General features: G+C 47.1%; 1 protein-coding gene across 4 annotated transcripts in view; it reads left to right on the forward strand.

Moving 5' to 3' along the window:
• LOC119161647 (low choriolytic enzyme) overlaps positions 1-23878 on the forward strand; it is a 1178895-nt gene that overhangs the window by 376828 nt on the left and 778189 nt on the right. For all 4 annotated transcript variants that reach the window (XR_012887764.1, XM_075880929.1, XM_075880927.1 and 1 more), the window contains exon 2: positions 8113-8394. Coding sequence is in view for 3 of the 4 variants with exons in the window: in XM_075880929.1 (XP_075737044.1) it covers positions 8263-8394 (132 nt within the window). In the remaining variant the exon portion in view is untranslated. The remainder of the gene's footprint in view (positions 1-8112; positions 8395-23878) is intronic.

Consider the following 23878-nt stretch of genomic DNA (forward strand, 5'->3'; position numbering starts at 1 on the left):
TCTACGTCTAAACAGTGCCCATGTTGACAGCATACGGTACCGCTTCGGTCAGTCAGCGAGTTCATATTTCAACAACTGTGGCTCCATCGAATCAGTGGAACATATATTGTTTGAGTGTAGAGCGTATGCTGAGGAGCGTGCGCTTTATTAACATAGCATGCATTCTATAACCGAGAGAACTTTCTCCCTTGACTGTGTATTGGGACCTTCAGCCTGCCCCACTTTACAGAGGCGTGCTATGAAACTTTTGTTTGCGTACTTGGACAGCATCGGTCAGCTAATCAAGCTGTAGCTGCAGCTTGACACCACGAAAAGCTCTTATGCACGTCCTCAATCGATGGTCAAAGAGGTGGCCTTTTCCTTTCTTTTCTTTTTAATCTAACATCTATATTTACAATTTGTCTTTTTTTCTCTCTCTCTTCTAATTTGTACTTTCTATCCTCAATCCCCTTGCCCACGCAGTAATAGCAAGTCAGCGAATTTTGCATGCCGGCTAAATTTTCTGCATTTCAATAAAGAGTTCTCTCTCTCTCACTAAGAAAAATAACCTCGAGAGAGTGCAGCGAAAGGTAAAATTCTATTTAACAAATTCTCAAGACAGGATTCAGCCATGGCTCGGCAGCTGGCGGGTGGGAACAAAGTAAGATAGAGTGCGTCGATGCTCGCTCCTCTGCGGGGACACGTGCATCTAGGTACCCTAAAGTAAGACAGGATTCACCCACAGAACCTATGAAAGCTAACCACATTAAACCCCCGAGATTAGAAGACAGAAACGCAGACTGCATTTCGTCAAACTAGTTTACATGAACAATACACCACTAGAATCATCTTTATATCTATCGCTGCTATTATTACGAACCACTCGTCCCCATATAGAAGACGCATTAACACCTTCCTTCGCGAGAAGGAACAGAGTTAAGAAATGTTTTTCCCCTGGTACACCAACCGAAGTAAATTATATTGATACGAAAATGCGGCTAAACACGGCTGCAAGAAAGAGGAGGACGAAGTGGGTTTTTCCGTTGGATGCTGGTCTGGCGCCATCTTACTCGTCGAGTTCTGTGCGCTGTAAATAGATCATTAAAGAAGTTACTCGTAACATTATTGGTGGAGGTGGACAACCCCTGTACCTCGATGGAGACGCGCAGCGGTCGCACCATCGGTGAGCTTTCGACTGCTTCGACTGCTGGTACTTCCTCTACGCCGCCCTCGTCAGTCCAAGCCACCACCTACGTCACACTCCCGCACCTCCGGGATCCCGGCACTTTCTCCGGTGATGGTACGATCGACCTCGACACTTGGCTGAAGCGGTACGAGCGCGTCAGTGCAACTCACCGCTGGGATCCCACGCTCATGCTCGCCAACGTGCTTTTCTACCTGGACGGCACTGCCCGAACATGGTTTGAAAGCCACGAAGCCGACATAACGAGCTGGGATCTCTTCAAAGAAAAGATACGTGACCTGTTTGGCGATTCATCTGGTCGTCAGCTCGCTGCGAAGAAGACTCTTGCCACACGGGCCCAGTCTTCTACCGAATCGTACGTCTCCTACATTCTTGACGTTTTGGCCCTTTGTTCCAAGGCCGACCAGTCCATGTCCGAAGACGAAAAGGTTAACCACGTCTTGAAAGGCATAGCCGATCATGCTTTCAACCTGCTGGTTTTTAACAACATCTCGAGCATCGACAACATCCTTAAAGAATGCCGACGTCTCCAACAAGCTAAAGCCCGCCGTGTAGCCCAAAACATCGTGCGCCTTCCGAACACAGCGGCCACCTCTTCGTGTGACGACGTCTTCCACCAGGCCCCTCCATGTGACAACCTCACACGCATCATTCGTCGAGAGGTCGAGGTAGCACAACCGGTAGCCACGCCACTACCGACGCCTACGCCTTCCCCGACCACGATTTCTTTGATACAAGCCGTCGTTCGTCAAGAGCTATCGAATGTCGGCCTACATCCTGTACCTGCCGTATACTCTGCTGCACCTTCTTTTCGTCCCCCTTCTGCTCCTCACATACAACGCAATCCGTCCCAATGGCGTACCCTTGATGATAGGCCCATATGTTTCAACTGTCGACGCGTTGGTCATATCGCACGTCACTGCCGCAGCCGCTGGGCTCCACCGTCCCATTATGCACCTCAGTATCCCACCACTTCTGCTCGCCAATCGTCCCCATCACTTTCTTCATCAACGCCGACCACATTTTCCGCTCCTACAGCACCTCTCAGCAGACCTCGCTACGACCGGTCACCGTCCCCTGCTCGTCGTCAGTCCCGGTCGCCCCCACAACGCCGTGCTGCCTCCCCGACCTATTCGCAGCATCTCCGACCGGAAAACTAGGCCGTGCAGCTTCTGGAGGTGGAGCTGCGTTGACGACCTTCGTAAGAAATCCTCGATTACCGTTAACAACGAACCGGAACCTTTTGGACGTTACTGTCGACAATGTTCGTGTCAGTGCGTTGATAGATACTGGCGCGCATGTGTGCATTATGAGTGCTAACCTTCGCCGCCGACTTAGAAAAGTTGTCACGCCCGCCCTCAACCGAGCTGTACGAGTCGCCGATGGAGGAACTGCCGCAATTGTTGGCATGTGCTCTGCGCGAGTGTCTATTGGGGAGAGAAGCACTGTCGTTCTTTTCGCCGTTATCGAACATTGCCCTCATGAACTCATTCTTGGTATGGATTTTCTAGCCACGCACTCTGCCCTCATAGACTGTTCAGCTGGCTCTCTCCATCTCGATTTACCCCTCTTTTCCGACCCGCCTAGCCCACCGCAAACCAGCCTCTGCTGCATTGATTTCACGCGTCTCCCTCCTAACTCCGTCACACATGTCGACTTATCCTCCACGCCGCCAGTACCTGATGGTGATTACATGGTGGCCCCGATTCCTGCAGTGATGCTTACGCATGGGGTTGCTGTGCCGCATATGATTCTGACGATTAAGAGAAACCGCACCTTCCTTCCACTGGTCAACTTTTCAGTCACCACCCAAGTTCTGCCACAGGGTATCTCCCTGGCCAAAATTACTGCTCTCCAAGATGACCATGTCGAGCCCTTCAGAGTTGACGATTGCTGCAGCTCAGTCAGTGGTTCCACTTCATCACGTTCTTAGGGTGCCGACATTGAGCGAATGGTGTCATCGGACCTCACGTCTGAGCAAGCTTCAGCGCTTTGCCACGTTCTTGAGGGCTATCGTAGCATTTTCGACTTTGCCAGCAACTCTTTAGGCCAAACGACCATTGTCACCCATCGCATAAATACTGGCCATGCAACCCCCATTCACCGACGCCCCTACCATGTGTCGGCGTCGGAGCGTGCAATATTACAACATGAAGTTGGCAAAATGCTTGCGAAAAACATTATCGAGCCTTCATGCAGCCCCTGGGCGTCTCCAGTCGTCCTTGTTAAAAAGAAAGATGGAACATGGCGCTTTTGTGTCGATTACCGTCACCTTAACAAAATTACCAAAAAAGACGTTTACCCTTTACCTCGCATCGACGACGCCCTCGACTGCCTGTACGGTGCCACCTATTTTTCAACTATTGACCTTCGGTCAGGGTACTGGCAGATAGCCGTCGACGAGATGGATCGCGAGAAGACCGCATTCATCACTCCTGATGGTCTTTATCAGTTTAAGGTGATGCCCTTTGGACTCTGCAATGCACCAGCCACATTTGAAAGAATGATAGACTCATTGCTTCAAGGGTTGAAATGGTCCACCTGCTTGTGTTACCTTGACGATGTTATTGTCTTTTCCCCCCCATTCGACTCGCATCTCGATCGTTTGTCAGCTATTTTGGACGTTTTTCGCCGAGCCGGACTCCAGCTTAACGCCTCCAAGTGCCACTTCGCTCGTCGCCAAATTTCCGTGCTTGGTCACCTTGTTGATGCCCAAGGCGTGCGTCCAGACCCAGAGAAAATTCGTGCAGTCACGAACTTTCCCGTTCCGAGGACCACAAAGGATGTCCGCAGTTTTGTGGGGTTGTGCTCGTATTTCAGACGCTTTGTGAAGGACTTTGCGACCATTGCACGCCCACTCACAGACCTCTTGAAGAAAGACGCGTCGTTTACCTGGGGCCATGTTCAAGCGTCATCGTTTTCGCAACTTACGACACTGTTTACAACGCCACCAATCTTGGCTCACTTTGATCCATTAGCCCCAACCGAGGTTCACATGGACGCCAGTGGACACGGCATAGGAGCTGTGATATTGCAGCAACAACGCGGACACGACCGTGTTATAGCCTACGCAAGTCGACTACTATCTCCAGCCGAGCGCAACTATTCCATCACGGAGCGCGAGTGCCTCGCCCTTGTATGGGCAGTCGCCAAGTTTCGCCCATACCTGTACGGGCGCTCATTCCGTGTTGTCACGGATCATCACGCGCTCTGCTGGCTAGCCTCCCAGAAAGACCCCACGGGACGTCTCGCTCGTTGGGCTCTACGCCTTCAAGAGTACACGTTCTCTGTAATGTACAAAACAGGGCGATTACACCAGGATGCGGATTGTTTATCCCGCTACCCTGTTGACGAAGCAACCGATACCGACGCTATCACGGACGTTTTTTCCGTGTCGCAGCTGTTAAACATTGGCGAAGAGCAACGTCGGGATGCTTCTTTACGAGCCATCATTGACAAACTGGAGTCAACGCCACGCGACCCCTCCGTACGAATGTTTTTGGTGAAAGACGGGATCCTATATCGCCGAAACCTTGATTCCTTCGGATCAGACTTACTTCCTGTCATCCCAGCGCACATGCGTTCCTCTGTCCTGCATCAACTCCATGACACTCCCATAACGGGCCATTTGGGCGTTTCTCGCACGTACGATCGAGTACGACGTCGGGTTTTTTTGGCCTGGACTTGCCCGCTCTGTTCGACGCTATGTCGCCGCTTGTGAGCCTTGTCAGCGTCGCAAAACGCCGTCTGCCCTCCCAGCCGGCTACCTTCAGCCGATCGACGTTCCCAACGAGCCTTTCTTCCGAGTTGGTCTCGACCTGTTGGGCCCTTTTCCACTCTCCACAGCCGGAAATAAATGGATTGCTGTTGCCACGGACTACGCTACGCGGTACGCAATCACACGAGCACTCCCGACCAGCTGCGCTACCGACGTTGCGGACTTTCTGCTGTACGACATAATATTAGTGCATGGTGCTCCCCGTCAACTTCTTACCGACCGTGGTCGCACGTTCTTATCAGCTGTCGTTCATGAAATCCTGAGGTCTTGTCATACCAAGCACAAATTTACTACGTCGTACCATCCCCAGTCAAATGGCCTCACGGAGCCCCTTAACAGGACCCTAACCGATATGCTTGCCAAATACGTTGCCCCAGACCACCACGATTGGGACATTCATTTACCGTATGTGACGTTCGCCTACAACTCATCTCGTCACAACACTGCCGGATATTCGCCCTTCTACCTACTATATGGCCGGGACCCAACTCTACCTTTAGACACGTTACTACCTGCGGCCACTGAATATGCTGGTGAAGCCATTGCCCGCGCCGACCACGCGCGCCAAGTCGCCCGTAACCGTCTACAGGCTTCACAGGCGCGCCAACAACAGCTCTACAATTCTCACCATAGGGACGTGCACTTTTCTCCGGGTTCTCTCGTGCTCCTCTGGTCACCTACTCGGCGTGTGGGACTGTCGGAAAAACTGTTGTCGCCCTACACTGGACCATTCCGTATCGTTCGCAAAGTGACAGACGTCACGTACGAGATTGTTCCAACTGATCCCACAAAGTCATCGTCAGCTCCGAGCGACACCGTTCACGTGGCTCGGCTAAAGCCCTATTACCCCCCTGCGACATCATCTGCGTAAATTTAGCACCGGGACGGTGCTTCTACCGCCGGGGGTTATGATACGAAAATGCGGCTAAACACGGCTGCAAGAAAGAGGAGGACGAAGTGGGTTTTTCCGTTGGATGCTGGTCTGGCGCCATCTTACTCGTCGAGTTCTGTGCGCTGTAAATAGATCATTAAAGAAGTTACTCGTAACAATATAATCGAATCGACACTATGTTGATTATTCTGAATTTGTTAATATTGATTTTCGACAAACACATTGACTCGACTTCTGTATTAGTGCTCTTATTTCCTTTTTTCTTTTTGATTTAAACATGTTCACTCTTGTACCATTTTAGCTGCCCTCCCTGCTTGAAATACGTTTCCACAGTATTTGTTCAATAAATTGAAATAAATAAAATAAATTACTAGCTCGTGGCCCGTTCTTTATTGTCGCACACGCTTTACCGACGCGTTCCATAATTCTGCGCCTCCATGTGCCATCAGTGTCTAGAATTGTCTGCCCAATCACATGGCCTCCCATATACTTATTTGCAGCATTTGCCATATCTCAGCTAGCCATTGCACGAACATTAGCAAGTAGATGCGGTACTATTCGACAATAAGACACAAAGAAGAATTTTTGCAGCTGTTAAACCCCCAGTTACCATAATAGCAAATCTGTATTTGATCGGATGGCCAGTCACATATCACATCTTAAACTCAGGCCGAGCAGGGCAACAACCCTTTTTTTCCCGACATTTCGTGCGGTCCAGCAGTTATAGCACCTTGTATTTCATCTTTACCTATTTCTGGCCTCTTTTAGTTCTCTTTGTTTCTTAATTTTTCGGTGCACGAAATGCTCGATTGTGTATGGTAACCATCAAATGTAACGTTCGTTTTGTACCTTTCTTAGTGGCTATTTTTCCCCTGTTTAGCTTTAGAACTTCCATGAAAACACGTTTTTTAACATGAATTTATGATTAATACTTGTACGTGAGGAATTGGCTTTTTGGTCGTGCCTTTTTGTGTGTACAAGTAAATTGCCTAATAACAATTTCCGGGGTTTTGCGTCTCGAAACCACAATATCTTTATTAGAGACGCCGTAAAGTAGGTTTCCTGCAATTTATAGCATCTGGTGTTTTTAGAGGGGAATGCTTTTAAACGTGTGGGTCTCTCTATTTCTTGTATGTACGTACGTGACTGCCTACAGTTCAACCGTTGCCAACTGCCACTACTTGGACCTTGCAAACATCCCGATACGACCAACCACTGATCCACCACTTCACCGATCATAAAGCAAATACTGTTGAGAAGTACGCAATATGAAATGTAAGATGGTCGTGTGCTGTTATCTAGGTGCGCAATAAACAACCACAGATTGTTTCACTGTGTCCATCTTTTTTTTGTACGAGACCGCTTATAGTTCTTCCTTTGCAAACTGCCAACTACTTCATCTTTGCAAACATGCTACTACGCTCCATCACCGATCCACGACTTCACTGACTATAAAACCGTTATAATTAAGGAGAACGGAAGTGATGTGTATCTACCACATAATAATAATATTTTTGTATATGTATATATATATATATAGAGAGAGAGAGAGAACATTTTTTCACGTTTTTGATGATGCAGTGGGTTATGTTCATGAATGGTTCACGGTTTTGCGAGGAAACCCTCCAGCGCTTCGCCCCACTGATATTCACTCACTCCATAGATAATCTGTGATTTTTTTTACGTGCACTGACACCACACAGTACACGGGCCTCTACCTTTTCGCCTCCATCGAAATGCGACCATCACAGCCCGGATTGAACCCGTGAGCTTCCGGTCAGCAGCCGAGCACCCTAGCCACTTATATACCCAGGCGAACTCAAGCAACGTGGGGTATAAGTTTCCGTTACTGGCATCTATCACGCATCTATAATAGTATTTGTTTTCTTTTTATTGTATTGTTTTTGAATTGTTTCCTAATTTATCATGTTCATATTCGTATACTTTTTGTAAGAACACCTACACTCACTAAATGCTTCCCAAGGGGCCTGTGAAATATTTTTAAATATAGTAAATGATACAGAAAACATACATTATTGCTTCGAAAAGCACATCTGGAACTTCTTCTCATACCTGCGAATATGATCCCCACTCTAGAGAAAACGAAATAGTCGAAGTTTCTGGTATCCAACTAATTTGAAAGCAGTGTATGCTGGCAAGGCCAGGATTTCGCCATGCCCACTGGCCGGCAATACCAGTGGGCATGGCGAAATGCACCAAGCAGCAATGCTGACCAAGTTCTCTCACTTCGTTATGCAGGCAGTCCTTCTCGGTGGCTTGTTCTTCGAGCCCGCCAGCTATCAAGAGCCCGTCTTTCCCCCGGAAATCAAATTATCTCAGCGAGCCACACCATTCATCACAACTGGACCAGTGCACGTGTGGTTCAACTTCCCTGCCGTCCCCGACGACATGGCGCTACGCTCTGTGACGTCATCATTGTTGGTACATATAAACTCCGGCCCTCAACGGTTCAACTTCAGTGGGCATGGCGAAATGCACCAAGCAGCAATGTTGAACAAGTTCTGTCACTTCGTTATGCAGGTTGGTTGTACGCATGCTTCTCTTTGTTCAAGCAACAGGTTCTTGTTTGTTGCGCCATGCCCACGCACCTGCCTCGGTATTTTATACGACTGTTTTTTTTGTGTGCGAACTTATGATCTGTGGCGATATTGAGTAAAACCCTGGACCCGACATTAAAATAATACTAGATAAGGCTTTGGCAGGGCAGAAAGAAATTCTGAAGAGTATCTCTGCTATAAAATCAGAACAAACCACCCAACGAGAAACCTTCACAGCTGTCCTTCAAAAAGTTTCTAACATAGAAACGTTTCTTAACACCATGAACAAATCTACTTGCAAAATTGATAACTTTGATACAAGTTTAAATGTACTAAAAACTTCGGTAGCAGATCAGTCGGTGAAGATAGCCGATATTGTAGACCGTAGTCGGCGATCAAACCCAATAGTGTACAGCCTCATCGAAAAACCGAACGAAACTGATTGATTCATTGATTTGTGGGGTTTAACGTCCCAAAACCACTATAAGATTATGAGAGACGCCGTAGTGGAGGGCTCCGGAAATTTCGACCACCTGGGGTTCTTTAACGTGCGCCCAAATCTGAGCACACGGGCCTACAACATTTCCGCCTCCATCGGAAATGCAGCTGCCGCAGCCGGGAATCGAACCCGCGACCTGCGGGTCAGCAGCCGAGTACCTTAGCCACTAGACCACCGCGGCGGGGCAAACCGAACGAAACTGAGGCTGTCTTGAAGAAAGTAGTAGTGAATGAAACTGTTTTGTAAAAAACTAAATGTATCCTGCAACTCGATTGGTCGTATACATTGACTTGGTAGACAAGCTGGAAATTGTCCCGTAATCATGTATCTTCAGGACTTCACGGCAAAACAAGAAATATTAAAAAAACGCAAAAACTCAATGAAACTGAAATGTACATTCAAAACGATTACTCCCGTTGCAGACTGTGTCGATGTAAACTGCTGTGGGAAAGTGGAAAGATTGACAAAGCAAAAGAGAAAAAGCCATATCTTCTACACGATAAGTTACGGATAGATGACGACAATTTTATGTGGGACGATAGCAAGAACATGCGCGTGAAATATTTAATCGTTCCAAAGCCGACACCAGTTTCAAGCACAGTTAGTGCATGACAAGCCCCCGCCAATGTAATCAAAATTTGCGCCACCTTACTAATAATGCTCAAAACATTGTTAACAAAATTGTAGAACTCAAAAGTAAATTGTAAACCTACGCACCCCACATTACCGTTCTTACGGAAACTTGGTTAAGCGATAATAATTCTGGTGAAGATATAACACCGGAAAGCTACAAAATAATTAGACGAGATAGACCGAATCACGGTAGTGGTGTCGCTGTTGTCTTGAATTTTCACACAACCACTATTCTTTTAGATCAAATAGAAGGTCATGAAATCTTATGCCTACAGTTAAACATCTTTAAAACTACAATCATTTTAGTTGCCGTTTACCGCTCCCCGTCTTCAGAAGTAAAATTTCTAATCAAGCTTTATGATTATTCACTCAAACATTCCAAAAACCACTCGATTATTACCGGTGATTTCAATCTCCCGAACATCAACTGGGCTTAGTTACGCTCTCCATGTTTCAGCGATCAAGTTGTTTTTTATATATATGTTGGCGTGCGATCTTGATCAAGCGGTAGGATCTCCAACACGCGTTCAGGAAAATGTGGCATCCATTCTTGATCTTGTCTTTCATACTAAAAGTTTCTCCAATGTATATGTATCTGCTGAAGACGGTCTGTCCGACCATAAGCTTGTCCTCTTCTCATGTTCTGTAGTAGATCTATCTAACCAGATGTCCTTACAGCGAAAAATGTTTAAATTGTTAAGGCGTTTATTAGCCGGCAACGAGCGAGAATATAAAATGACGACAGTCACAGCCAAGCACGGGCTCTCAGCGCGAGCGGCGTCCTTGTTGGGTAGCCCCACTAGAAGGTACTCAAGAGTTCAACCCATTTCATAGTTCGGAGGCTTCGCTACAATTACCCCGGGGTCGAAGAGGGAGCCACCTGGCGACCTAACAGCTTGTTATTATGAGCGGGTCATAATAAGCCTTCAGGCGCTCCACGTTGACGATGTCTCGCCCACGGCGGCGCATGTCCGAAGATTGTTCAACGGGTTCGATCAGATAGTTGACGGGTGAGGTGCGCTCGATGACATGGTAGGGGCCTTCGTATTTGGGACGTAGTTTGGAAGAGAGGCCAGCGGCAGAGGTCAGAATCGAGAGCCATACAAGCGCACCAGGAAGGAACGTGGGCTCAGAAGTGGTGGAGCCATCACGGATACTCTTCTGCCGCTCTTGCTCTTGCGTCGTAAAAGTCTTGGCAAGCTCGCGACACTCTTCAGCAAGCCTGGCTGTCTCGGAAATAGGTGTACACTCAGATGGATCCGGCGTGTACGGGAGTATCGTGTCCATGGTGTGCGACGGGTGCCTTCCGTACAGCAAGTAGAAAGGTGAAAAACCAGTCGTACTCAGAGGGGCGGTGTTGTAGGTGTAGGTGACGAAGGGCAGTATATTATCTCAATTAGTGTGGTTGGCAGCGACGTACATAGAAAGCATGTCGCCGAGGGTGCGGTTAAAGCGTTCGGTGAGGCCATTCGTCTGTGGGTGGTAAGCAGTAGTTTTGCGGTGGACAGAAAGGCACTCCGTCAGAATGACTTCGACGACTTCCGACAAGAAGACACGGCCTCGATCGCTGAGAAGCTCTTGGGGTGGTCCGTGGCGCAGTATAAATCGATGCAGCAGGAAGGACGCAACATCGCGCGCAGCAGCCGCAGGGAGAGCGGCGGTTTCGGCGTATCGCGTTAAATGGTCAACGGCAACGATGGCCCAGCGGTTACCAGCGGACGTCAGAGGAAGTGGTCCATACAAATCGATACCTACGCGCCCAAAGGGATGGTCAGGGCAAGGTAACGGTTGTAGACTGGCGTGCGACATGTCGGCTGACGGTTTACGGCGTTGGCAAGTGAGGCAAGAGCGAACGAACTGCTGCACATAGCGGTACATCCCGCGCCAGAAGTAGCGTTGTCGAATGCGATAGTAGGTTTTGAATACCCCAGAGTGCGCGCATTGCGGATCAGAATGGAAGGATTCACATATCTCTGACCGCAGACTGCGGGGTATCACGAGTAACCACTACCGGCCGTCGGCGTCATAATTGCGTCGGTGTAGGAGGCCGTCACGAATGGCGAAATGGCGAGCTTGACGACGCAATGCACGCGTGGATGGCGTGGCGGATGGATCAGAGAGCATGTCGATGAGCGGACCGATCCAATTATCCTTTCGCTGTTCGGTAGCGATAATGTCAACATCAATGGCAGAAACAGGAGCCGAGGATACTGAGCAGAGCACATCACCTTCAGGCAAAGGGGAGCGCGAGAGGGCGTCGGCGTCAGCATGCTGGCGTCCGTTGCGGTACAGCACGCGAATATCGTAGTCTTGTAAGCGAAGAGCCCAACGGGTGAGACGGCCTGAGGGATCCTTCAATGATGAAAGCCAGCATAGTGCATGATGGTCGGTGACGACATCGAATGGGCGACCATACAAATAAGGTCGAAACTTTGTAAGAGCCCAGACGATCGCCAGACACTCTTTCTCCGTGACGGTGTAGTTTTTCTCGGCTCTCGTGAGCGCACCGCTTGCATATGCTACGACATATTCAGGGAATCCGGGTTTTCGCTGCGCCAGGACAGCGCCGAGGCCTACTCCGCTGGCGTCCGTGTGCACCTCCGTTGGGGCTGTAGGGTCGTAGTGGCGTAGAATGGGAGGCGACGTCAACAAATGGCGGAGCTTCGCGAACGCGTCGTGGCACTCGGATGACCACGAATTGAAGGGCCCGTTGCTTCCAAGGAGCTTCGTCAGCGGTGATATGATCGTGGCGAAATTTCGTATGAAGCGTCGGAAGTATGAGCACAGGCCCACGAAACTACGCAGTTCTTCGACAGATGCAGGTTTGGAGAATTTGGCCACGGCCTGAAGCTTGGCAGGATCAGGAAGAATGCCGTCTTTGGACACGACGTACCCCAGTATGGTGAGTTGCCGTGCTGCAAAGCGGCACTTTTTCAGATTTAGTTGAAAGCCGGCATTGCTCACACGTGCGAAAACTTCTTTCAGACATTGGAGATGCGTGGAGAAATCCGGAGCAAAGACAATGACATCGTCGAGGTAACACAAGCACGTGTACCATTTCAAGTTGCGCAGAACGGTGTCCATCATGCGCTCAAAGGTCGCAGGTTCATTACATAAACCAAACGGCATGACGTTAAACTCGTACAAGTCGTCTGGCGTGACGAAGGTGGTCTTTGGTCGAGCGTCGTCAGCCATGGGTACTTGCCAGTACCCCGAGCGCAGATCGGAAGAAGAAAAAAAATCTTCTCCATGAAGGCTGTCAATCGCGTCATCGATGCGTGGCAGTGGATAAACATCCTTGCGAGTGATCTTATTGAGCCGTCTGTAGTGCACACACAACCGCACAGAACCGTCTTTCTTCGCAACAAGAACAACAGGAGACGCCCATGGACTGTCGGAGGGCTGAATAACGTCGCGTCGGAGCATATCGTCAACCTGATCTATAATTACTCGACGTTCAGCAGGCGACACGGGATATGGACGTTGCCGTAAAGGTGGATGGCCACCAGTGTCGATGCGATGCGTAACAACGGACGTGCGGCCGAGAGAACTTCGCCCGACATCGAAAGAAGAACGATATTCTTGTAACAGGTCCAGAAGTTGGGAACGCTGTACGGCCGTAAGGTTGTCAGCGATGAAGGGGCCAAATACATCAGCAGACGACGAATCAGAAGTGGAAACAGCATTGATGGTACACGACCTGGGAGCGCGCGTGTCATCGGGTACGTCCAGGGCTTGTGCGTCGTCGACTGGTTCCACTCTGCCGAGACATTCCCCTCGAAGCAGGGTAACAGCATACGGGAACGGGTTGGTTACAAAAATAGCAGTGTTGCCCTGGTTGACCTGCATGGTCGCGAAAGGTACTAGCAACCCTTTCCTGCTGCAAGCGCGGTCAGATGGCGAAACAAGTCCAATGGTGTCGGAGAGACCAGCGCAGTAGACAGACACAGCCGTCGTCGAGTTTGGAGGCACTGTTGTATCGTCTTTCGTTAGAATCTTGCTCATTGTCGGGGCACTGTCTTCTGGCGTCAAATGTGAGAAGGGTGAGAGCTCAATTTCGGCGGCGGCACAATGGATGACGGCGTCATGGCGGGAGAGAAAGTCCCATCCCAGGATGACGTCATGAGAGCATGCCTGAATGACGATGAACTCGGCGACATACAGAACGTCCTGGATGACAACGCGAGCTGTGCACCCTGCTGTAGGATGAATCCGGTGCAAACTTGCAGTACGGAGGGATAACCCAGAAAGTGGCGTCGTGACCTTTCGAAGTAAGCGGCAGAGTTTTTCGTCCATAACTGATACGGCAGCTCCAGTATCAATCAGAGCCGATGCACAAACACCGTCCACAAGCACGTCAATAACATTCGAGGGGCTGCTCTGAGGGCTTTCACGTTGCGATAGCGTCGCAGTCCTTGCCTCAGGGACTGCGACGACTAGTTTTCCCGCTCATGAGCTGCCGCACTTGGCCGCATGGTAGATAGGGAACGGCGTCGTGGAGACGGTGATCTTCGAGATGGACCTGGGCGAGATCGAGGGGGCATAGACGGCGGTTCTTCGCGATAAGGACGGCTGAGTTGACCAGCAACAGGTGAAGAAATTGGAGCCGGCTGTACGCGATGGCAATAACGGGCCACGTGACCGGCGTAACCGCAGGCAAAGCAGATGGGCCGGTTGTCAGGTGTGCGCCATCTGTTAACCGGGGTAGGTCTCACCCATGTCGCAAGGGCTGATGGACGGAACGGTGGCTGCATGGTGGACTGAAGCTGAGGCTGAGGGGTTACATCAATATACGCAGCGGGCATGCTCGCTGCAACGGACGGAGGTCGTGCAGCAGCTTCAGCGTAGGTCAGAGGGGCGGGTGCTTGAACGACTTGGGGTGGCCTGGCGACCACTTGCGCGTAACTCAGGGACGCAGGAGCTGGAGGCTGTTGGGGGTGGTAAGCAGGCATTACCTCCGCTATTTCCTGTTCAATCGCTCGGCGGATGGGAGGGAGAAGGGTAGTAGCCGATTGTTGAACAGAGGGTTGGTGGGAAAAGGGCAGGAGGGAGAACTGACGCGCGATTTCCTCACGGATAAAGGACTTCAGTTCTGCCATCAACGCCACTTGGTCACAACTGGCCTCCAAGCCAGCAAGCGTTGCAGCTCGTGGTGGGGAGCGTCGGGTCATCGAACGCTGCCGGCGGAGCTCCTCGTAGCTCTGGCACAGTGTGATGACCTCAGCCACCGTGCCGGGGTTTTTGGTGAGCAGCATCGTGAAGGCATCAACGTCGATGCCTTTCATGATGTTTCGGATCTTGTCAGACTCGGACATGGTGTGATTGGACTTGTTACATAGGTCCAGGACATCTTCAATATAGCTGGTGAATGACTCACCAGCCTCCTGAGCACGTTCACGCAAGCGCTGCTCGGCTTGCAGCTTGCGAACAGCAGGGCGGCCGAAGACGTTGACGATTGCGGTCTTGAAATCGGACCAGGTGGCAAAATCGGACGCGTGGTTGTTGTACCACAAACTGGCGACACCGGCAAGGTAAAACACCAAGTTGGTCAGCTTGCCGTCCTCGTCCCATTTGTTGGGGACGCTCACGCGGTCGTAAATGGCGAGCCAGTCCTCCACGTCAGTGCCATCAGCGCCAGTGAAGATGGGTGGATCGCGGATTCTGGGGACACCGGGACAAGGGGGTGGCATTGGAGGAGGCGTTTGCTGAGAAGCGTCTTGGTACATAGTAGATGGCAGGGTACGTGATTGTAGCTCGAAAGGCATAGACAGGGATCGCAGCACTTTCCACCAAATTGTTAAGGCGTTTATTAGCCGGCAACGAGCGAGAATATAAAATGGCGACAGTCACAGCCAAGCACGGGCTTTCAGCGCGAGCGGCGTCCTTGTTGGGTAGCCCCACTAGAAGGTACTCAAGAGTTCGACCCATTTTATAGTTCGGAGGCTTCGCTACAAAAGACTTTAGTAGGGCTGATGATGAATCCATTCTCGACTATCTTGATTTGTCTTTCAACGGTTTTTCAGGCAATGATGCTAATTTTGTGTTAAAAAAGTTCCAGTGGGTGTGTGAGTTTTGCCTCGAAAACTACATTTCAAACAAAGCTAAAAAGTCAAACCACAGAAACACTTGGCTAACCAGAGAACTTATTCATTTAACGCGCAAGGTTAAGAAAACAAAAAAAGCGGCAGCTGAAAGACCCGCTGCTTCAAAAGTTGAAAGATACACTTGCTAGTAATATATGCGCAGATAAACTCTATTATTTGTAGGTGACCCTGCCACAGTTTCTAAAAAGTGATCCGGCAAAATTCTGGCGCAAACTTCAGCCTAAGAAAGAAAAATCATTCGAATGTGTTAAGCTCGGAGATTACATTATCCAAGAATATAAGCAAATTGCAATTGAATTTAACCGCTATTTCCACTCTGTGTTTTCTGACCTGCCCGTGTGTGCTGATTCAAATGATAACTGTATTAAGGTTGATCAAGATTTCATAACATTTGATTGCGTATTTTTCATGCTTCTTAACATCAAATCTAAATCGTCAAGTGGCCCAGACAACACTGCTAATGTATTTCTTCGTCGCTATGCCGAATCACTCGCACGTTTCCTTGTTGTAATTTTTCACTTGTCCTTGTGGCAAGGCAATGTCCCGAAAGATTGGCTCAGCGCCCGGGTGGTCCCAGTGTTTAAAAAACGAGATAATGCCATCGTAACAAATTATAGGCCGATATAACTAACTGTGTCGTGTTGTAAACTCGTAGAGCACATTATTTCGAACTACATTTTGAACTTTGTAGATGACCGTAATATTCTGTCTCCATTTCAGCATGGGTTTCGTAAGGGCCTTTCTACCACTACTCAGCTTATTACATCTATTCATTCCTTCTCTGCTGTAAATGGCAAATCTGGCCGAACCGACGTCGTTTTTATAGTCTTCAGCAAAGTCTTCGACAGCATTTCCCATTCAAAGTCCATTCTCAAGCTTAATTTACTGGGTCTTCCATCTACAATCGTAAATTCGATAAAATCTTACCTTCATTTTCACGTTCAATTTGTAGTTATAAATGGTTCTCATTCAGACTTCCTTCCTGTTAATTCCAGCGTCCCCCAGGGAAGTGTTCTGAGACCGTTACTTTTCGTGATTTATATTAAGGATGTGGTTTCATGTATTAAAGAAGGCGTTGAAATACAATTATTTGCAGATGATTGTTATCCAGCACAAGTAGATATTCTAAAGATCAGCAAATTCTAAACGATAGCCTTGACGCAATAAATAATTGGTGCAACCTTTGGGACATGAAACTAAATACTGAGAAAACCGTATTTATGCGTATTACTAACAAAAAGCAACCATATGAACAGCAATGGTGTTCCTATCTCGTGAACTGATAGCTCTAAATATCTTGGCGTTACAATTACAAGTAATCTAACATGGTCCTCCCACATTCTTAAAGTATGCGCCTGAGCACGACGAAAACTAGGCTTACTAAGACATAAACTGGACAATTCGCCTGCGAACATAAAGATTCTTGCGTATAACTCAATGGTACGACCATGCCTTGAATACGCATGCATAGTCTGGGATCCACATACTGAAGAAGACATTGCCGATCTCGAAAAAATCCAAAAATTAGCCGTCCACTTCATTTACAACCGATACAGCCGTCATGACGTTCCGACAGAACTAATGAAAATGAATAAAATCCCTACTTTGGAATCTCGACGCAAAATGAAGAGGCTAAAATTTCTTTTCCAATTATCACATGGGAATATCAGACACGAAACATCGGCCTTCCTGACTCCGTTATCATCGCGTCCCACCAGGAATTACCATTCTGCAAAGTTCACGCCTATCACAGCGCGCACTAACAATTTTAGGTAATCTTTTTTTCTCGCACTGTAATCGACTGGAATTATCTTCCGCATGAAAGTCTTTCATCCGTTAATGTGCTGAAATCTATTGATCAAATTTCATTTCATTTCATTTTATTACCTTAAAGACCCCACTAGGGGGTGTTACATAAGGGGTGGATGGAGAGAAATTATACAAAAGAAATGCTAACCCTGTATGTTATTTGCGAAGCAGACAATGTGTTACAAGTTGTAAACATAAACTCGGGCAGGTAATGGCGGCAGTGCTGTGGGAAGGCTCGTTCCATTCAGATGATGCCCATGGAAAGAAGGAGGCAGAAAATGTCTTGATGTGGCTGCGTGGACAGGTGACTTGTAGGGCATGACCGGTGCGATGAGATATGCGGGCTGGAGTGGTGATAAAGTCCGGTCGGTCACGTGAGCTGTAATAGAACTTGTGGAACAGAGCTAGGGTGGCAATGCGACGACGAAGTGCAAGCGTTAATAGAGATGATTCTTCTTTCATTGATGACACACTGACATGATATGAATATGATGAATGAATAAATCGTACCGCGCGGTTCTGCAGTGCCTCAAGTGAATTTGTTAAGTAAGCCTGAGGCGGGCTCCAAATGGCAGCCGCATACTCAAGCTTTGGCCAGATAATAGATTTGTATGCTAGAAGTTTCAGGTGTTTGGGAGCGTGGCGTAAATAACGTTTCAGAAATCCAAGTCATTTGTTAGCACCCGCTATTGTGTTAGTGACATGCGCACCCCACGTTAGATCATATGACAATGTTACACCTAGATACTTATAAGATTCGGCTCTGTCCAAGTCAACATTACCGAGTGTGTAAGGAAAAGTTAAAGGCTTTTGACGACGTGAAAAAGATAATGATTTGCATTTAGTGTGGTTAAGTGTCATGAGCCAATGGTCACACCATGCTTGAATAGAGTTAAGATCATGTTGAAGTGCTTGCTGCTCAGATGGATTAGTAATAGTACGATAAATGATGCAATCATCGGCGAACAAGCGAATGTGACATGAAACGTGCAAAGGTAAGTCGTTAATGTATATTAGGAACAGTAGAGGACCTAACACCGATTCTTGGGGAACACCGGACGTAACTGGAAGAGGGTTAGAAACCCACTCATTAACAAAAACTGATTGGGAGCGATTCCTCAGAAATGCTGCAATCCAATTAAGAGCGTTAGGGTTATTGTTTAAGCTAGAAAGTTTAAAAAGAAGGAGCTGATGAGGCACTTTACGGAACGCTGTAGCGAAATCTAAAAAGATGGCATCAGTTTGCTGGTTACAGTCTAAGTTTAATTGTAAATCATGAAGGAAGTTAGCCAGGTGAGTTTCACAGGATAGACCTTTGCGAAAACCGCTCTGTGAAGGATTAAAAAAATAATTTAAGTTTAGAAAGGTCATGATTTGTAAATAAATGACATGTTCGATGATTTTGCATGGTATACTTGTTAACGAGATTGGACAATAATTTAATGGTGACTGCTTACTGCCAGATTTATGGACGGGAACGACCTTTCCCACTTTCCAGTTATCGGGCAAGTGACCTGTTGAAAATGATTGAGAAAACAAAAGACACAAGAAAGCAGCCGAAATGTTCTTAGTATGTTTGACTTGTAAATTTTGTATTACTATTTCACAGTGTTTTTCAAAATGATTTGTATTGTCCTGTTTATTGTTTTTACCCCTGACAGTTTTTTACTTTGGGACCTCCTTCTGTATTATATCAACTTTTTACTTGCACTGTATTATTTTACTGAATAAAAGCAACGTTTATGTCTTAGAAAAAAAGTGAGTATAATTGATCTAATGGCTCTGTATTACCCCCCTCCTGCTTTGGCCAATTTGCGGCCTACAGTATTGTATAATAAAAATAAATAGATACATTTATGTCACTGTGATGAACTATGCAGGGCAAGTCATATCAGGAGAACCAATCGATATGACTAATCCAGAGGAGGCACACATCGCCGTCGCCCTATAGAGCACTTCCAAAACATTCATAGTCAGGTATTCTGCCCACACTGTTCACAATTATACTAAAAAACTCATTTGCAAGATAGATAATAAACTAACTTTCGCACAGGCCAAATTATTTTGGTACCAGCTCACTCCTCACTTTCAGGAAATTGAGGCCACCCACCATCAGTCTGGAGCTTTGGCCTAGTGCGCTCGCGGCCAAAGCAAAGTCGCAACGGGGAAGGATGTGTAGGGAATCAGGTTGTCGACACGTAACCGCATGGTCACGTATCATGATAAAACGCAACGTTGAACATTGACGGGAGTTTATTATACCCCGGGCACAAATCGCGAGCTCGTGTGGAGGCCCCTTACGACGGGCTGCTGTCCAACGTAAATTCCGACATTTTTCCTGCTATATACGGTGCCCCAGCTATCCTTTGCCAGAGTTCCAAAATATGCCGGCACACTCAATCACTCCGCGACCAAACGCATGTTGCTGGCAATTGAGCCTTGAGTTAGTAAGACTAATTTTTGTATTCTAAATTATTGTTTAATTATAACAGTTTAAATAGTTACCTTTCAAAGCTAAGATAAATAAAAAATTCAATAAGAAAGTTGTAGATTGGTTTACGAAACGCCCGATTAGACAGTTTCGAACTTTTTATCTAATAAATATTACTATTTTTCTCTTATCTACCAGTGCCCGCGAATTAGAAAAAAAAAACACGTGACAAACCCGCTCGCGTGCCAGTGCGCACGATGATTCTGCCTTCTCTAACGTTCCGCGTACGAACAACCAAAGCATTCGCCCAATTGTCCTGCCTCGACAGGCCCGCAAAGATGGTGGTGGTCTTGCAATGAACGCGTTTTGCTATTGGCTACGAAAGAAATAACTGCTGTGGCTGCTTATCGCTGTAATGAGCCAGTGCAACAGAAGCGTATCATTCGTACGCGGAACGTTAGAAAGCACCAGAATCAAGGCACCAGAGGCTTTGTCTCATGGTATTTTTTTGTATTTGGCGAGCATTTGCAGGTAGCAAAAAAACAATAATAATTACCAGATATAAAGTTTCAAACTCTCTTATCGAACGTTTTGCAAACTGATTTACAACTTTATCATTTAGTTTTTTATCCATATTTGTTCTTTCATAAGTTTGTTAATTAAACAGATCTACTAAACAACATTTTAAAACAAAAATAGTCTCACTATCTCCAGGCAATGGTCAGCAGCATGCATTTGGTCGCGTCGTGATTGCGTGTGTCGGCATATTTTTCAACTCTGGCTAAATATATCTGGAGCACACTGTAGACAGCTCACTGCAAGGCCCCCCGAGTCAAGGTATCTTACACACAACGTGTCCATGGTAGGCCACCACGACTCAGCAGTGGGAGGCCACACAGGTCAGCAGACGAGCAGGGCCGGCCACCTCGCCTCCCACAATTGATGAAACCATTCTGATTTCCATCAATGAATTCTTGTCGTCGTTCAAAATTACTTTTGTTGTCATTTTTTTATTGTAAGATTGACACGCACGTGTATTCTTTTGGGCATGGCAGGCTATGGACTTGTGTTAAACTTGTAGCTGCTCTGGTCATACCCCTAGGTTGATTTTGTCGAGTGCACACGCAAGCATGCCACAATGAATTTAGAGTAAATTTAAAGCAAATTATGCTATTCGAGCTAGGTGATGGATGTGGTCCCTGCAAATTATCTTAAAGAAACACAGTGATTAAGTTCTTTATGTAGCAGCTTGTATCGCCTCCTTGCAACTTTCTTGGTCTTCTCGCTCGAGAAATCGTTCTTCCCCTGATTGCAGAGCGTCACATGACAGTCTACCTCGCCTATGTCGCTCACACGTAGCAGGGGAGCCTTGCCGTCGCAGACTTATCACATGCGCAGAAGTGTGATAGTGACAAATAAAATGCCTCGGCTGGTTGCGGGTCATTTCATATTTTCAAGGACAGGAAAATTTCTGTAGATTTCATAAACTTCCCAATTTGACGAAATGGTTAAAGCGCGTTGCTTGATTCATTAAATCTAGTTTGAACTGTATGTCGAGGAAATGAAACGGCCACAAAAATACTAAAGTGATGTCTTGTAAATCAAAACGTGCAGTACAGGCATGTCATATTACGACTAATTTTGGTCCAGATAACACTGATTTGAGGTACATATCTGGTTCATGAAACGCACACACGATAGTTCGACGTCACAGACAGATGATAGATAGATAGATAGATAGATAGATAGATAGATAGGTAGGTAGGTAGGTAGATAGATAGATAGATAGATAGATAGATAGATAGATAGATAGATAGATAGATAGATAGATAGATAGATAGATAGATAGATAGATAGATACTACGCTTAAGTTGGCTGTAGCTTGCTGTGAGATGCTTCGTATTTTTATAAGCGTTGCTGTTATACTTTTCCTACCAACCTTGATATTTCTCACCTCAAAATAGAAAGGTTACGTGCATTTATTGGCAAGACGCAAACAGTCTACTAGCAGTGGGAGGCTGCCACTGCGTAAACCCGATAGGAATACGTGCTTGCGTGAGTGTAGCTGACCTGATTGATTGATATGTGGGGTTTAACGTCCCAAAACCACTATATGATTATGAGAGACGCCGTAGTGGAGGGCTCCGGAAATTTAGACCACCTGGGGTTCTTTAACGTGCACCCAAATCTGAGCACACGGGCCTACAACATTTCCGCCTCCATCGGAAATGCAGCCGCCGCAGCCGGGATTTGAACCCGCGCCCTGCGGGTCAGCAGCCGAGTACCTTAGCCACTAGACCACCGCGGCAGGGCTAGCTGACCTGATTCCCCAGCACGTAGTTATTGCATGTGTTACAGGAAAATGGTAAGGAAAATAAAAACACAAAAGCTGTCTCGGTGCGGCGTCCCCCGTAACAAAAGGCTCGTTAACCGCTTGCTAAATGACAGGTGAAGTATTGCGCAAAGGAACGAATTCACTTATTCGCTGTGCAAGAACAATGAATAAAACAAGATTTCCGTGTCCACCAAAACAGAGAGTGGCAACTTTCACCGCTTTCTTACGCAGTAGTTTTGATTTGCTAAGAGTGTTTCGATAAGTGAGCATTTTATTGTGTTGCAAGAGGTCGAGTTTGTTTTTTACAAAGATTTCTGGATTTCAACAGCTTGCGCTGAACCTCGTAACCTCGTGTTGGTTGATACAGCCATACTAAGAAGTACTCCTTCGTTGCAGAGGCTTTAGCAAAAAAAGAAAAAAAAAACACGTGCGCCGGGCATGATGCAGTGTGGGTGCTTGCGAAACGACCGGGTTATACGGAGGAGCAGAGCCCGGCAGACGTGACGGACGCCATTAGAAAATGTTGACTTTGCACGCGTTCCGTAATAGTGCTTCGTGGCCACCACAAGCTTGAATGAACCGCGTGCGAATTCTGCACGCAATGCCGCACAAGAGGTTGCGCTTTTACGATGCCTTGTGCTGCAGAGGGGAGAGTGCCTGCGGGTATCGAAAGTTGCCTCACTGCGTGTGTCGCCAAAACCACACTATCTGCCCGGGCCTCTCGAGCTCTGTAGTACAGTCGTGAACAGCCGGATCTCCTGGCCGACGTTAATAAATTCCCACAGCCCAAAGCGACGCACGCACGCGACCGCATTGTGCATACGTTCCCGCAAGCGGCCGCAGTATGTAGAACGGTTGGACAAGCAACCCGCGTGATAGGGGCGATTGTAGCGCAAGATTTAGTGCACGCATTCTCACAAGCTTACGTGAGGAAGCCGGAAGGGCAAACGTTGGTGGGTCTGAATGAGTGACGACGACTCAAGTTTATGCGCTCAGATGAATGCGTCCAAGTGTGGGCCATTTGCTTCTCTCGATCACCAAAGACTGCAGCGGTGACACTGTGTGTCACCCCTGCAGTCCTTGGTGTGTGCATGCCCACAAAATGGCAACTTCACAGATGCCTAAAATGTTCTCTGCCAGATCAAATTAGAGAATTTATTGCAGCACAAAAAAACGAAAGATTTAGAGTGTGTTATTTTTTTAGTTTTATTCTAGCTATAAGCGTACGTCACATGCTGACTATTTCGTAGATATTTGTGCGCACGTTGCATATGCCAGGTAATTACTTAGTACTGCCGGGGCACAATTATACTACTTTTGTTAACCAGTTGAAAATTTTCTTGGACATATGACTTGCCTATTTGTGGGAGCATGTTTGTATGTGAATGCATTTGTTCATTTATTTGTACTCGTTTTTCATTGTAAATGTACACTTTGCTGACAGAAATTTATATATATTCATATAATTTTTTGCACTATATCAGTCTCTATTATTCAGTGTTCTGGTTTCCAACTTTTTTCCTTTTTGCACTGTTCTTTAGAGAACTGTATTTTTTCACCATACTTATTGTATATTAACAATGTTCTCGTTCAAGGGTAAATGTTATAGGGTAAATGAAAGATGCGATCAGAACTGATTTGGTTACATTATAACCA

This window comes from Rhipicephalus microplus, chromosome X (genome assembly GCF_043290135.1).
Source record: "Rhipicephalus microplus isolate Deutch F79 chromosome X, USDA_Rmic, whole genome shotgun sequence".
Lineage (NCBI taxonomy): Eukaryota > Metazoa > Arthropoda > Arachnida > Ixodida > Ixodidae > Rhipicephalus > Rhipicephalus microplus.